The 13,584-nt window shown below is 40.9% G+C and overlaps 1 protein-coding gene across 4 annotated transcripts in view; it reads right to left on the minus strand.

Moving 5' to 3' along the window:
- The window catches only part of CCDC38 (coiled-coil domain containing 38), a 54,016-nt gene that overhangs the window by 22,126 nt on the left and 18,306 nt on the right, over window positions 1-13,584 (minus strand). For all 4 annotated transcript variants that reach the window (XM_070600203.1, XM_070600201.1, XM_070600202.1 and 1 more), the window contains exons 6-10: window positions 11,272-11,435; window positions 11,084-11,164; window positions 8,186-8,349; window positions 6,276-6,365; window positions 4,076-4,133 (exon numbers count right to left, since the gene is read on the minus strand). In XM_070600203.1, the coding sequence (XP_070456304.1) occupies window positions 4,076-4,133; window positions 6,276-6,365; window positions 8,186-8,349; window positions 11,084-11,164; window positions 11,272-11,435 (557 nt within the window). The remainder of the gene's footprint in view (window positions 1-4,075; window positions 4,134-6,275; window positions 6,366-8,185; window positions 8,350-11,083; window positions 11,165-11,271; window positions 11,436-13,584) is intronic.

The following is a 13,584-nucleotide window of genomic DNA, read 5'->3' on the forward strand; positions in this document are numbered from 1 at the left end:
CTACCTCTAGTTTTGTCCCTCTCCTTTCATTCTCCAAAATACTACCAAATCCAATTTTCTAAAATGCAAGTTTAATTGGTTCTCTGTCATTTTTGTGCTTAAAACCCTCAGTGGCTCCCCAGGGCCCTAGAGACAAAGCACGGACTCCTTAGCATGACATCACCACTTACCTGCTCATCCCGCAATACCTATTTACTCCTTGAACGTCTCCCACTTTCACTCTGCAGCCCAGCCATTCTGAACAGAGCCACACTTTGCCACCTCTGTGCCAGAAGGCCCCTCCCTCTTCCAGAGCTTGTCCTCATGGACTCTTCCTCCTCTCACCAGACTCAGCTTAGATGCCACTTGCTCTGAAGAGGGTTTGCTGATCCAGTCCTTGCTCTCTCACTCCCTCACTTCTCATTAGGGTTAAGGGTCCTTCCTTTGCATGCCTGTGGCACTCTGAGCTTATCCTTCCAATGGCATTATCATATTATATTGTAACTGACTAATCCCTTGTCTGTCTTCCTCACTAGATGGTAGGCTCCTTGAGGGCAGAGACTGTCTTATTTATTGTCGGGCCTACAAGGCACTCAAATATTTATTGAGTGAACGAAAGAAACTATGAGAGTGCAGAACTTTCTGAGGGAGTGAATGTGATGTTTGCATATTACTGTGTGCATCAATAAATGCAGAAAAAGCATTTGGCAAAATTCACCACTCATTTATGATAAAAACTCATAAAAATTGGAATAGAGAGGATTTCCTCAACTTTATGATAGAGTATCTACAACTACAAAAATCCTGCAGCTAACATTTTACCTAATGGTGAAAACTTGAATCCTCTTAACACTGGGAACAAGGCAAGGATGTCTGCTCCCACTACTCTTATTCAACATAAGAAGTTCTACCCACTGCAATAAAGCAAGAAAAGGGAATGAAAGGCATACAGATCATAAAGGAAGAAATAAAACTATCCCTGTTTGCAGATGGCTTGATAATCTAGATAGAAAATCCAAAGGAATCTAAAAAACCACCAAAAGAACAAAAACAAAATTCCTGGAACTCATAAGTGAATTCAGCAAGGTCAGAATATACAGGATAAAAATACAACAATCAGTTGTATTTCTGTATACTAGCAATGAACACAAGGACACTGAAATTAAAAATACAATGCCATTTACAATTGCTCAAAAAGAAAAAAGTAGAAAAGAAATACTTAGGTATAAATCTAACAAAACATGTACAGGACATGTACACTGAAAACTATGTAAGGCTGATAAAAGAAATCCGAAAAGATCTAAATAAATGGAAAGACATACTATGTTCATGGTGTGGAAGAATTAATTTAGGAAAGATGTCAGTTCTCCCTGGATTGATATACAGATTTGTATTAGTTTCCTAGGGCTGCTGTAACAAAGTACCACAAACAGAGTCGCTTAAAACAACAATTTATTCTCTCATGGTTCTGGAGGCTAGAAGTCCAAAATCAAGGTGTCAACAGGGCCATGCTCTCTCTGAAGGCTCCGGGGAAGAATCTGTCTTATGCCTTTCTCTTAGCTCTTGTGTTGTCAGCCATCCTTGGAATTCCTTGGCTTGTAGGTGCATCCCTCCAATCTTTGCTTCTGTTGGCACATGGCATTCCCCCTGCATCTCTGTGTCTCTTCTTATAAGGACACCAGTCATATTGGATTAAGGGCCCACCTTAATGACCTCTTCTTAACTTGATTATATCTACAAAGATCCTATTTCCAAATGAGGTCACATTCATAGATATCATGGGTTAGGACATTAACATATCTTTTTGGAGACATACTTAAACCCATAACAAGGTTTAACACAATTCCTATAAAAATTCAAGTTTTTTTGTAGATATAGACAAGATTATTCTAAAATTTATATGGAAAGACAAAGGAACTAGAATAGTTAACATAATTTTGAAAAAGAGAAATAAAGTGTGAAGAATCAGTCTACCTGATTTCAAGACTAATAGCTGCAGTAATCAAGACCATGTGGTATTGGTGGAGGGAAGCCCACACAGATCAAGGGGACAGAATAGAGAATCCAGAAATAGACCTGAACAAATATGCCTAACTGATTTTTGACACAAGTGAAAAAGCAATTCAGTGCAGAAGCCATTTCAACAAACGGTGCTAGAGCAATTGACATCCATAGGCAAAAAACAAAAGAGAACCTCAGTCTCAACATCACACCACACCTTATACAAAAATTAATCTAAAATGAATCACAGACTTAGATAGAAAACTACTTTTAGGAGAAAATATGAAAAAAAATTGGGGGGATCTAGAACTAGGCAAAGAGTTTTAGATTTGACATAAAAACATGATCCATAAAAGAAAAAATTGATAAATTGGACTTCATCAAAATTTAAAACTTTTACTCTACAAAAGATCCTGTTAAGAGGATGAAAGGACAATCCACAGACTGGGAGAAAACATTTACAAACCACATATCCACAAAGGACTAGTATCTAAAGACATAAAGAATTCTCAAAATTCAACAGTAAAAAACAAAGACAAAAATAGACAATCCAGTTAGAAAATGAGCAAAAGATGGGAATAGACATTTCATCAGAGAGGATATAAAGATGTAAACAAGCACGTGAAAAGATGTTCCACACCATTAGCTACTAGGGAAATGCAAATTAAAAGCACAATAAGGTATACACATCCATCAGATTAGCTAAAATTAAAAATAACAGTCAAAGTACCAAATGCAGGTGAGGATTTAAAGAAACCAGATCCCTAATATATTGCTGGTGGGAATGTAAAATGGTACAGCCACTCTGGGAAACAAAGTGGCAGTTTTTTAAAAAGCTAAACATGCATCTACCATTCAACTCAGCAATTGGACTCTAGGCATTTATCCCAGAGAAATGAAAACTATTAACACAAAAAGTTGTACAAATATATTTATGGCAATTTTATTCATTATAGCCCCATATGGGACACAATCCAGATATTCTTCAATGAGTGAATAGTTAAATTGTAGTGTGTCCATAGCATAGAATACTACTCAGCAGTAAAAAAGGAACCAACAGCTTGGATGAATCTTAAGAGAATTATGCTTAGTAAAACATCCAATCCCAAAAGCTTACAAAGCTTACATACTTTATGATTCCATTTATATAACATTCTTGAAATGACAAAAACCATAGAAGTGGAGAACGGATTAGTGGTTTCCAGGGGTTAAGGGGAGGTAGAAAGAGGGAAGTGGATGTGACTATAAAGGGGCAAATGAAGAATCCTTGTGGTGATGTTCCGTATTTCACTGTATTTTGACTGTATCAATGTCAATATCCTGGTTGTGATATTGTATTACAATTTTGCAGGATGTTACCACTGGGGAAAAGTGAGTAAAGGATACATGGGATCTCTCTGTATTATTTCTTACAAGTGCATGTGAATCTACAATTTCTCAAAATAAAATATAATTATAAACAAAACAAAACAGTGGCTGCTAAATGCCACAGAAGTGGAGCAACCCCACAGCCCCTGGAATTCAGAGCAGAGTGTCTATGTTGACTTTTGTCATGTGTGATTGTCATGGATAATATGGTGCTGGCCCAGATCCTTTCCTCAGGGCCTGTGTAACCAACCAGGGCATCGATATATTTTTTTAAAGTTTCCTTGGGGTAGCCAGGATTGAGAACTAACAAATTTATGCAATATTGAGTACAAATGAGTCAGCAATCAAGTAAGGAAAGAAACAAACAAACGAAAATGCTTTATCGCCTTTGCAGCAATTTTGAATGACGTGGTGAAATTACAAACACACAGGCCAGTAGAGTAGCTTAATAAACAAACACTTGGGCAGTGGATTCTGAGAGGCAAAGACCCAAGGGGCAGGGGGCAGGCAGTTTCTGCAAATAGCACTTGCAGGCACTCATCAAAGAAGGCAGGGAGACCTAAGAGAGCCTGAGTGCCTCAGGAGCATACAGAGAACAGCGACCACTGCCTCCAGTATCTATTACAATGGATGTGGATACGAGGTGTGTATGTGGAAGAAAGGCTAAAAGAGATTTGCCAAAAAACATTCACAGTTTCCAAGAGAGTTAATCAAGTGTGTACTGTACTTTGATAAGGATGATTTCTTGTTCTCTAGGATGAGAGTGGACTTCTTGTGTGGTTTTCCTGTTCAAAATGTCCAGGCGAAGTCCGTGTCATTGGTGATGGTAGAGGTGAAAAGAAATAACATGTAAATTAGAAATGAGTCCTTGTTCCTTGGTGCAAGATATTTGTTTTTCTACATGGCTATGTCCATTACTTTATTATTATTATTATTATCATCAGAATGATAATCATATAAAAATGTAGCTCTCTTATTCTACTGAAATTGGGTTCCAAGTTTAAGAATAAAATCAAAAGCATTGGTTTGCAGGGCTGGCCCGGTGGCACAGCAGTTAAGTTCACACGTTCTGCTTCGGCGGCCTAGAGTTTGCCAGTTCACATCCCCGGTGCGGACCTATGCATCGCTTATCAAGCCATGCAGTGGCAGGCATCCCACATATAAAGCAGAGGAAGATGGGGATGGATGTTAGCTCAGAGCCAGTCTTCCTCAGCAAAAAAAGGAGAATTGGCAGCAGATGTTATCTCAGGGCTAATCTTCATCAAAAAAAAAAAAAAAGCATTGGTTTGGGAGGATGCATACTGTCAAAAACATGATACGACCTTTGAAGGTCACAAATCAGGGACATAAGTATAAGTGAAATATAAATCATGGTTCTATTTTTATCTAATCATATATATTTCTAATCACAGATTTTTTTTAATCAAGAGAAAAAATAAAAGTGATGGGACACTTTAATTATTACACCTCTGCAGAGACCTGCCACTGCCACATACAAGTTGCCCATACACTTGTTCCCCCTACACCCACATGCACTTGTTCCCCCCACATCAATGTCTGGGCCTGATCCTGGCCTGAAACTGAGAAGTGGGTAAAATTGGGCTTGGATCTCTTCATCCCCTGGCCCCCAGGTACCCTCAAGTCATGTTTCCTCATGCCAGCCCTCTTAGGACTTCCAGCCACTCTCCTTGCTATTCTTCTATCTTGAAACCACCTCTTCCACCTGGCAAGCTCCTACTTATTCTTCAAAATCCAGCTCAAATGTGACTTCGTCTTAAAGACTCCTCTAAATGGCTCAGGCAGAGATCTCATTTTTGGCTTTTGCCCCCAGAGCCCTAGCTATCTATCACTAGTCCCACTATATTGTATTGTACAGTTCGGGGGTATAGAACTCTGTCCGATTCATCTTTGTGTACTCAGAGTCTTGAAAAGTGCCTGATATGTTGTATGCCTCTGATAAATATATGGTGATTGGAGGAAGGAAGGAAAGAAAATGGATGAAGAACCAGATGGATTCCACCACTGCCATAAATTACCATCTTAGCTTCTAAGCTGATAACCAAACACATATTACTAAAAAGTCTTAAGGGATGTTATTTAAACTGAGTGACTTCTATATTCAAGATTTAAAAGAGAACGTTGGCCTCACCACTCACTCCCTCCACCCGCTTCCCCCATGCCCTGCTCCAGATCCTCTAACAGGCAAAGTAATATATCCTAAATAATTTGCATCCAAATTGGCCTCACAGTCCAAAAGAATTCACTTTTTCAATCAGCTGGCCAAGTGCACAAGGCAAAAGACTCATACCAGGGTTGTTTCTGAGCAGGCAAATTGTGCTGTTTAGCTTTGCCCCCACCACTAAATACATCCAATGGTTGATAGCAAGGTAAAGGAGAAAAGGAGCCACCAAAAATCAGCCTGCCTTGAGGGTTGCAAGCTCAAATGACTACGGGGCAGGGCAGGTTGACATTGAAGGGGTTCTCAGAGTTGATTGTGGGCGTGGTAGAGCTACGTCAGTTTTCCCGTTACTTCCCTGAATCACTGGCCAATGGCAGTCACCTGCTTGCAATTGACCCAGTTTGCTGGGCCCTGGAAATGGGCCCATCAATACCAGAAGGCAGGCCTGAACTAGAGGAATGAGGAGATCCAGCTAGGAAGGACCTCAGGGAGTGTGCTAGTCAGCCAAGGGGCGACTGGTGCCAGGTCCTCTGCCCAACTTCTCTGCCTGTTCTGCCCACTCAGCCACCCGTCTGAGTTTTCTAATACTGTCAGAGAGAGAAATGGAACTACTAGCTCCCCAGGATTAAGGGTAGTATGGACAGCACTTTCTGTTCTCCAGGTTAGTTTATAGGTCCTTGAGCTCCACTTTGAGATGGTCACCTCTGGTTTTATTTTTGTGAGTCAAGTCCCAAATCTCTAGTGTTACCTTGGCTAGCTTTTCCCAGAGAATAGTCTTCTGAAAATGATGTCCTCCTGGGCTCCTCAATATTGCCCTCTTTTTTCTTTGTATCTTGTTCTAGAAGTAGAAAAAAAAGAGGGGGGTGGGGAAGCACTTCTGAGAATGCAAGCTTTGTCACAAGGTGAAGGTAGAGTTAGTATGAAAACTTTCAGGGACAGAAATATAAGATGGGGACATCTTGACCAGCAAATGTATGATGCAGAAGGCAAGAGCTGGTCTCTGGGGCAGGCAGAATGCACAAGAACTGACCTGCAGGGCACGAGGAGATCTGTGTTTCCTGCATCCATCTGTCATACCTTTAAAATCCCAGTGTTAGCCACTCACTCCTCTGGACTGAGAGGCTCGTTGGTTTCTGACCATCCTCTAGTTAGATAACACGTCAAGGAACACTGAATCTTAAACCGTTAAATGCATAAACTTCTCAGTCTTCCTTTCCATTTGTTTTTTCTCTTGTCAAACACTGTGTATTGAGTTTAACCAAGTGTCATCACTGTGCTCAATACTTTACATACATGATCTATTTAATCACGCTTGGCACAGTGAGAGACTCAAGGGAAGTGAGCAGGGCAGCCATCCGTGGCCTGCAGTAAATGTTTAACAATCAGCTCTCTGGAAAAAAATTCTCCCTGATTTGTAGTTTACCAATTTCTGTGGAGTAAATGTTCTTACCCTGAAGTCTCAGGATCACCTCTCAGCCGAAGACTTTGCAAATCTTCAGAACTCTCTTTCTGGTTGGCTGTCTCCTCTCCAGTCCTCTGCCCTGAGAACTCCAGCTGCAAGGCCTCTCTGGACCCCCGGCTCTGTCTGTTCAATTCACCAGCACTGCTGGGCCAACCTGGACTCCCCCTCCCTAAGCTGCATCCTGGAAACTCTCCCCAGGCAGTATGTTGAGGCCATCACAGGGCTCATCACCTTTGTCTCCTCTCTCTGAGGGATTCCTTTGCTTCAGTTCTTGAAATCTAATCTCTGAAAACCGGTGCTTCATATATTTTTCAGCCTTTCAGGCAGGAGAGTGTCTGGTCCTTGTTAGCAGAAAGTTGCTAGAAGTGGAAGCCTTCCCTTTTGATTTGTGACCCCATTTTATCACTTAAGTTCTTATATATAATAGGATCTATTTCCGATTCATTGAGCTGACTTCCTAACACCAATACCACCCTATTTTAATTTCTGATACTCTATAATAATATGTTACATAATATCTTAAAGGAGTAGTAACACCCCCATTCCCTCCTTACTTCAAAAGTATGTGTCTTTTTAGATCAACCTCAGAATCATTGTGCAAAGTTCTCCCCAACCCAACACACAACTCCTAGACAAAATTTTGGTAACATTTGTAACAATTCCATAAAACTTGTATATTAATTTTAGAAAAATTGGCAGCTTTACAGTATCAGTATTCCTATCTAAAAACGATATATTTCTCCAATTTGTCAAATCTCCAGGTCACACAATTAAGGTTATTGTTGCTGTCTTGGATTTGATTTCCTTATATATTTTCTAAGTAATAAAGTTGGTTTATTTAGCTTAATAAAGTATATTTGACTTTGTGTCCATTTACTCTACAGAATGCTTTAATAAAATAAAATAAAATAGTTTTTCAGGTTTTTTATTGGGGGGCATGTTTCTAGGTATGCTATCACATCATCTGCAAATAATATATTTTCTATTTTTCCATGTATGTATTTTTATTGCTTTATATCTGAAATTAACCTGAGTTTCCAAATTAACAATATATAATATCAGAGATAGTAAGAGTCCTTATTCAGATTCTTCTTGAATTAGAAATTCCGACTATTTAATAAATAATCAAACATTGAAGCAGACTATCTTATAATGTGGGATATTTACTCAATTGAAATTAAGAAGATGTGACTTACTTGTTAATATTTTTGGAAGAGTGACATTCATATTTTCTTTACTCTTTGACACCTGGACCCTTTTCATCTTTTGCTGGATTTGCCAATGTTTTGGAGACAATTTCAGCAGAAAAAATCCATATTTCATATACTCTCTAAGGAGGAATTCTGTTTTTGCCATTTCACTGCTCAAAAGAAACAAAAATGTGATTAGGTATACCTGTGTGAAAGCATATTCATTGCTTAAAAAAAAGGTTTTACAAAATTCATTCTCTGTCATTATGTATTTGAATAATAATTTACTTAAGAAAAAATTGTAAATATGGCCATAAAAACATGGGCATCAGTAAGATATGAGCTGAGAAAAAAGAATCCTGTAGGAATGCTATTTGAATAAAACATGCCCAAAGATATGCACACATACAATAGACTGACGACAGTTTTACTCTACTTATTTCTGAGGGAAATATTGTAGACATAGGGAGGAATTAGAAGGTAGCAAAAGATGGTACTTATGTCAGGAGAAGAACGGAAACTAACACTCCATGAGCACGTACTATGTACCAGGCAATATGCAAGACACACGCAGATACCATTTCATACTCAGTACAGCACTTTACAGTCAGTATTATTATTCCCATCTTTTGGAAGAAGAAATAAATGACTTGCAAAGTCACCTGTCTAGGGAATGGCAGAGCTGGCACACAAACCTGGGTCTGTCTGGCTCAGATACCCAAGCTCTCACCAACCACACCCAGTGACGTGGACTGAAAGTCTTTTCCCAGCCTCACATTGCTTTCCCATGGTCATGTTACAAAGTGGACCCAGAAGGAATGTTTCAAATAGCAATGAAGGTCCTTGTGAAAGGCAGCTCTGCCCTTACCTTTCAGAGCCTCCTTTATTCATATCCTCATTAATACCCTTATCAATAGTACTTCTATATCCTATCTTCAGCTTCAATATCTCTTTCAGTCAGAGCCTGCCTCAAGCCCTGGTGTGAGAGTGCTGTTCAAGCATCAGTAAATGGCTGGCTCATGTATCACTAGTCGAAAGATGTCAGGAGCCCCTCGTTCTACCACCACTTTATTTTTAGATTGAAATCCTCCCAGATGTGCCTCAAAAACACGGGTTAAAATGGCTAGAATTGCACAGCTTCCAAGCAAAAGCTTCGGAACAAGCTCCCTTCCCCTTTGTAAACAGATTTCCAGCCCTCCCTGCAGTGGACGACCTCCTTGGGCCATCTCAAGCCCATAAAGAGAGAAGAGGGAAATAAACAGCAGGAGCTTGCACCCCTTGCTGTTAGCTTCTTGTTTTTCATTACCTTTCGCACCTTTCTAAGGTGATGAGGCACATAAACAACAAGCACATTCTCTTCAGCAAGGCTGTTTGGAGGGTCTAACCGGGCAGCTATTGTGCATAACTACGGTACTTTATGCAAACATAGAGGCTGCTACTCTAGTTCTTTTTTTTTTTTTTAAGATTTTATTTTTTTCCTTTTTCTCCCCAAAGCCCCCCGGTACATAGGTGTATATTCTTCGTTGTGGGTCCGTCTAGTTGTGGCATGTGGGATGCTGCCTCAGCATGGTTTGATGAGCGGTGCCATGTCCGCGCCCAGGATTCGAACCAACGAAACACTGGGCCGCCTGCAGTGGAGCACGCAAGCTTAACCACTGGGCCACGGGGCCAGCCCCCTGCTACTCTGGTTCTACAAATAGATAGAACAGAATCTTCTGATGACATCAGCAAGGGAGGAAGGGGAATTCTCCATCTTGGAGCACCTTCAACTTTAGACCCCTAAAATAGAAGAGGCTGCTGTAGCCAGGATGTGTTTGAAACACATTCTGTTAGTAGCAACTGATTTCAGGGAAACTACCATCCAGTTCATTTGCTGCATTTCAGACAAACTGTTGTCCTCCTCCCCAAGAAGTCTAGGATGTAAGTCTAGGACTGGGTTTTAGAGGAGAGCTAGACATCAAGTCCTCCCAAAGAAAAAGCAAGTTTTAGCATGACTTGATGCCAGACGGCAGTGTCTCCTGGATCATGCAATTACTGTTTAAGGATGAAGAGAGAGGAAGGAAGCTTTTCTCGATATATAAAATTAGGTCAACTGAGATACACTCGACCATAGAAGAAAACATCCAGGTTTGAAAGAAAAGAGGGGCAGGTGGTACAATAATTGTATCCCAATTCCTGCTCTTGTAATTTTAGTCCTTAGAGATCCCGGCTTTTTATACCAATACTAGGTTCAACATGATAGGTAAGTATAAATATAAAAATATACTGCCATTATAATTGTAAGATGATTGTGAAATGAATCCCAATTTCAGAGAAGTTAAAATTTGGGAAGAGGGGGCCAGCCCCCTGGCCAAGTGGTTAAGTTCACATGCTCCGCGTCAGAGGCCCAGGGTTTCACTGGTTCAGATCCTGGGCGCGGACATGGCACCGCTCGTCAGGCCACGCTGAGGTGGCATCCCACATGCCACAACTACAAGGACCCACAATTAAAATATACAACTATGAACTGGGGGTATTTTGGGAGAAGAAGCAGAAAAAAAAAAAGGAAGATTGGCAACAGTTGTTAGCTCAGGTGCCAATCTTTAAATAAAAGAAAAATGTGGGAAGAGATGTGCCTAAGAAAAGAAAAAGGACACTTAGAAAATAATTTCTTGTTTACTCCCAGCATTGGCTGGCTTCTTTTCAACTAATTTCCTGGCTCCTATGTTGATAAGTTCGAGAAGCTTTTCAGCCAGAGGTTGCTGTGCTGTCCTGATACCCGGGCAGAGACGATCCTTGATCAACAGATTACTTATTTTAAAAACGTGCTCATCCTATGAAATCGTCAACTGATAAGCATTATTCCCACTTCAGTCTTCAATGGACATGGGCATTTGATAAGGAAAGATGGTGCCCTGGCCTCACCTTTTCACTGCTTGTATCTCCATACTTGCCTTTTTTAGTTCTGCTGTCATTTGGAGTTTGTTTATAGTTTCTTGTGCTGCACTGAAAAGTAACAGAGATTTGTTAGTTTGTTTAGTGTTGTGTTCTGAGAAACTAAAAAGAAGAAAGACAAAGGAAAAAAGCAATTGGGTCAGAATGAGACAACGAACATTTTAAGAGCATCTACAGATCTCTGGTCATTTTCTCGAAGGAACTCTTCGAAGGCCATTGCGTCTTCTTGAAGCTTGTTTTCGGCTTTCATGAGTTGCTTTTCCTTCGTTGCTATGTGTTCTTCAAGACTTTTAATTGTATTTCTTTTGGTTAACAAAGCAAACTAGGAATATTGAAAATAGAAACGCATCAAGAACATTATTCCACATTTCTAGCACATCTATAGTACATTTCAACAGTCTCATAATAAAGGGAAAAAACTTGCATAGTAAGTTATCATATGTCTTAGAAATAATAGTATGCCAAAACTTCGGGCTACGGCCTTTATTTCATGAAGGAATTTTATTTGGGGGATAGTTAGAAGGGAGACTAATTCCTCTCTTCCACTTTTATGAAGAGGCTCAATATTGTTCCAAAACGGCTGTGCCCAACATATCAAAAATAGCTACATATGCCCTCAGGCTCTATCCTAAATAAAAGCTACATATCAGATCCACCTGGTATTAGCACGGTGTCCCTCCATTACTTTCTGGGCATTGGGACACTGGGCTGTCTGCAGCCACAGGGCTCCTCCAACAGGAAGGACCACGGGAGAACGGGTTCCAGCGCTGCTGTGCCGAGGACGCACTCATTTCTCCAAACCAGGGTGGAGTGTGTGTCCAGCCTCAAGGAGCCCTGTGTAGATACCCAACTACAACTCTGACACCTAGTTTCTATTTTTTTAGTACAGGATATAAGAATCCACTTGGGTTTTTTAATGCCACGCATGAAAAATAAATTATAAATAAACAAAGCTACATACATTATAATACATATGAATTAAAAATATGGAAATGAGATAATTTTAACAAAACAACAACCAATAATTAGATATGCCAAGTTTAAAATTAAAAAAATTTCATTGATTACTTTATTCACCAAGTATTTATTGAGTGCCTACCATATGCCGGGACTGTTTTAGGTAGTGCTAACAGAGCCATGCACAAAATAAACAAAATTGCTTTTATGAGGTATACATTCTAGTAGAGGAGGAGTGGATTAAGTCAGGGGCTAAGCGGTCCAGTTGGCAAGGGCAGGGGGTTGCCATTATGTTTAGCCAAGGAAAGCCTCCCTGATGTGGTGGAAATTCAACAGAGACTGGAAGGAAGTAGGGAGCAAATCACGCACATATCTGAGGGAGAATGTTCCTCCCAGAAGGAAGAGCCTCCGTGCAAAGGCCCTGAGGCAAGAGCAAGATGATGTGTTCCTGGAACAGCAAGGAGGCCAGCGTGGCTGGAGCAGAGTGAGCCAGGGGGCAGAGTCCTAGGAATGAGGTCAGAAACAGAGAGCTGGGGACCAGATAAGTCACCAGAGGTCTTCAGCAGAGGAGGGGCATGTGTGGAGAAGACACTCCTACTGCTGTGTGGAGGACAGACTGACTGTAGGGAGCAAATGGAAGCAGGAGACCAGTTTTAGAAGTCATAACAATAATTCATGCAAGAGATGCTGGTGATACGGGACTGCATACAGGGCAGCAGCGGAGATCGTGACAAGCAGTGTGATTATGGATATATTTGGAAAAAATGTACTTGAAAGTATTTGAATGTGGATTGTGGGAAGGAGGAGTTGGGGAGAACTGCCACACTTTTGGCCTAGGCAATTGGAGAACTGGAACTGCTATCTACCGAGAGAGGGCGCACTACCTGAGCTGCAGATTTTCAGGGTAAGGCAGAGTCTAGCAGGGGCAAAGTTTTGGAAATGCCAAGTCTGAGATGCCTATTGAGGACCTAAGTGCAGATGTTAAGAACTACAGTGGCATTTGTGAGTCCAGAGTTCAGGGAAGAGAATCAGGCTAGAGAAATAAATGTGGAAGTTGTTAAAATGGAAGGGGAATTTAAAGCCAGGGGCCTGGAGGAGGGCAGACAGAGCGCAGGGTGAGGAGTGAGCGTTCCAACATTTGGAGATCAGGCAGAAGAGGAACCAGAAAAGGAAACTGTGCAGGAGTGAGCAGCCAGTGATGTGGAAGAACCAAGAAAGAGTGGGTCCCGGAAACCAGCTGAAGAAAGTATTCCAAGAAAGAGGCAGTGATCCAGTGAGCCAGCTGCTGCTGAAAGGTACGTACAAGGAAGACTTGAAAGGGCAAGTTGAATTTGGCATAGGAGGGTCATTGGTGACCTGGACAAAAGGAGTTTAGGTGGAATGATGGGGACAGAAGCCTGACGGAAGGAGAGAATAGGCAGGACAATAGACCTGGGGCATGAAATGGAAAAATAAAATGTCAAGGTGAAAATTTGGTAATGCTGTGCAAGCAGTGTTCTGTTTGGCTAATGGAA

The sequence above is a fragment of the Equus przewalskii genome, chromosome 29, assembly GCF_037783145.1.
Source record: "Equus przewalskii isolate Varuska chromosome 29, EquPr2, whole genome shotgun sequence".
NCBI lineage: Eukaryota > Metazoa > Chordata > Mammalia > Perissodactyla > Equidae > Equus > Equus przewalskii.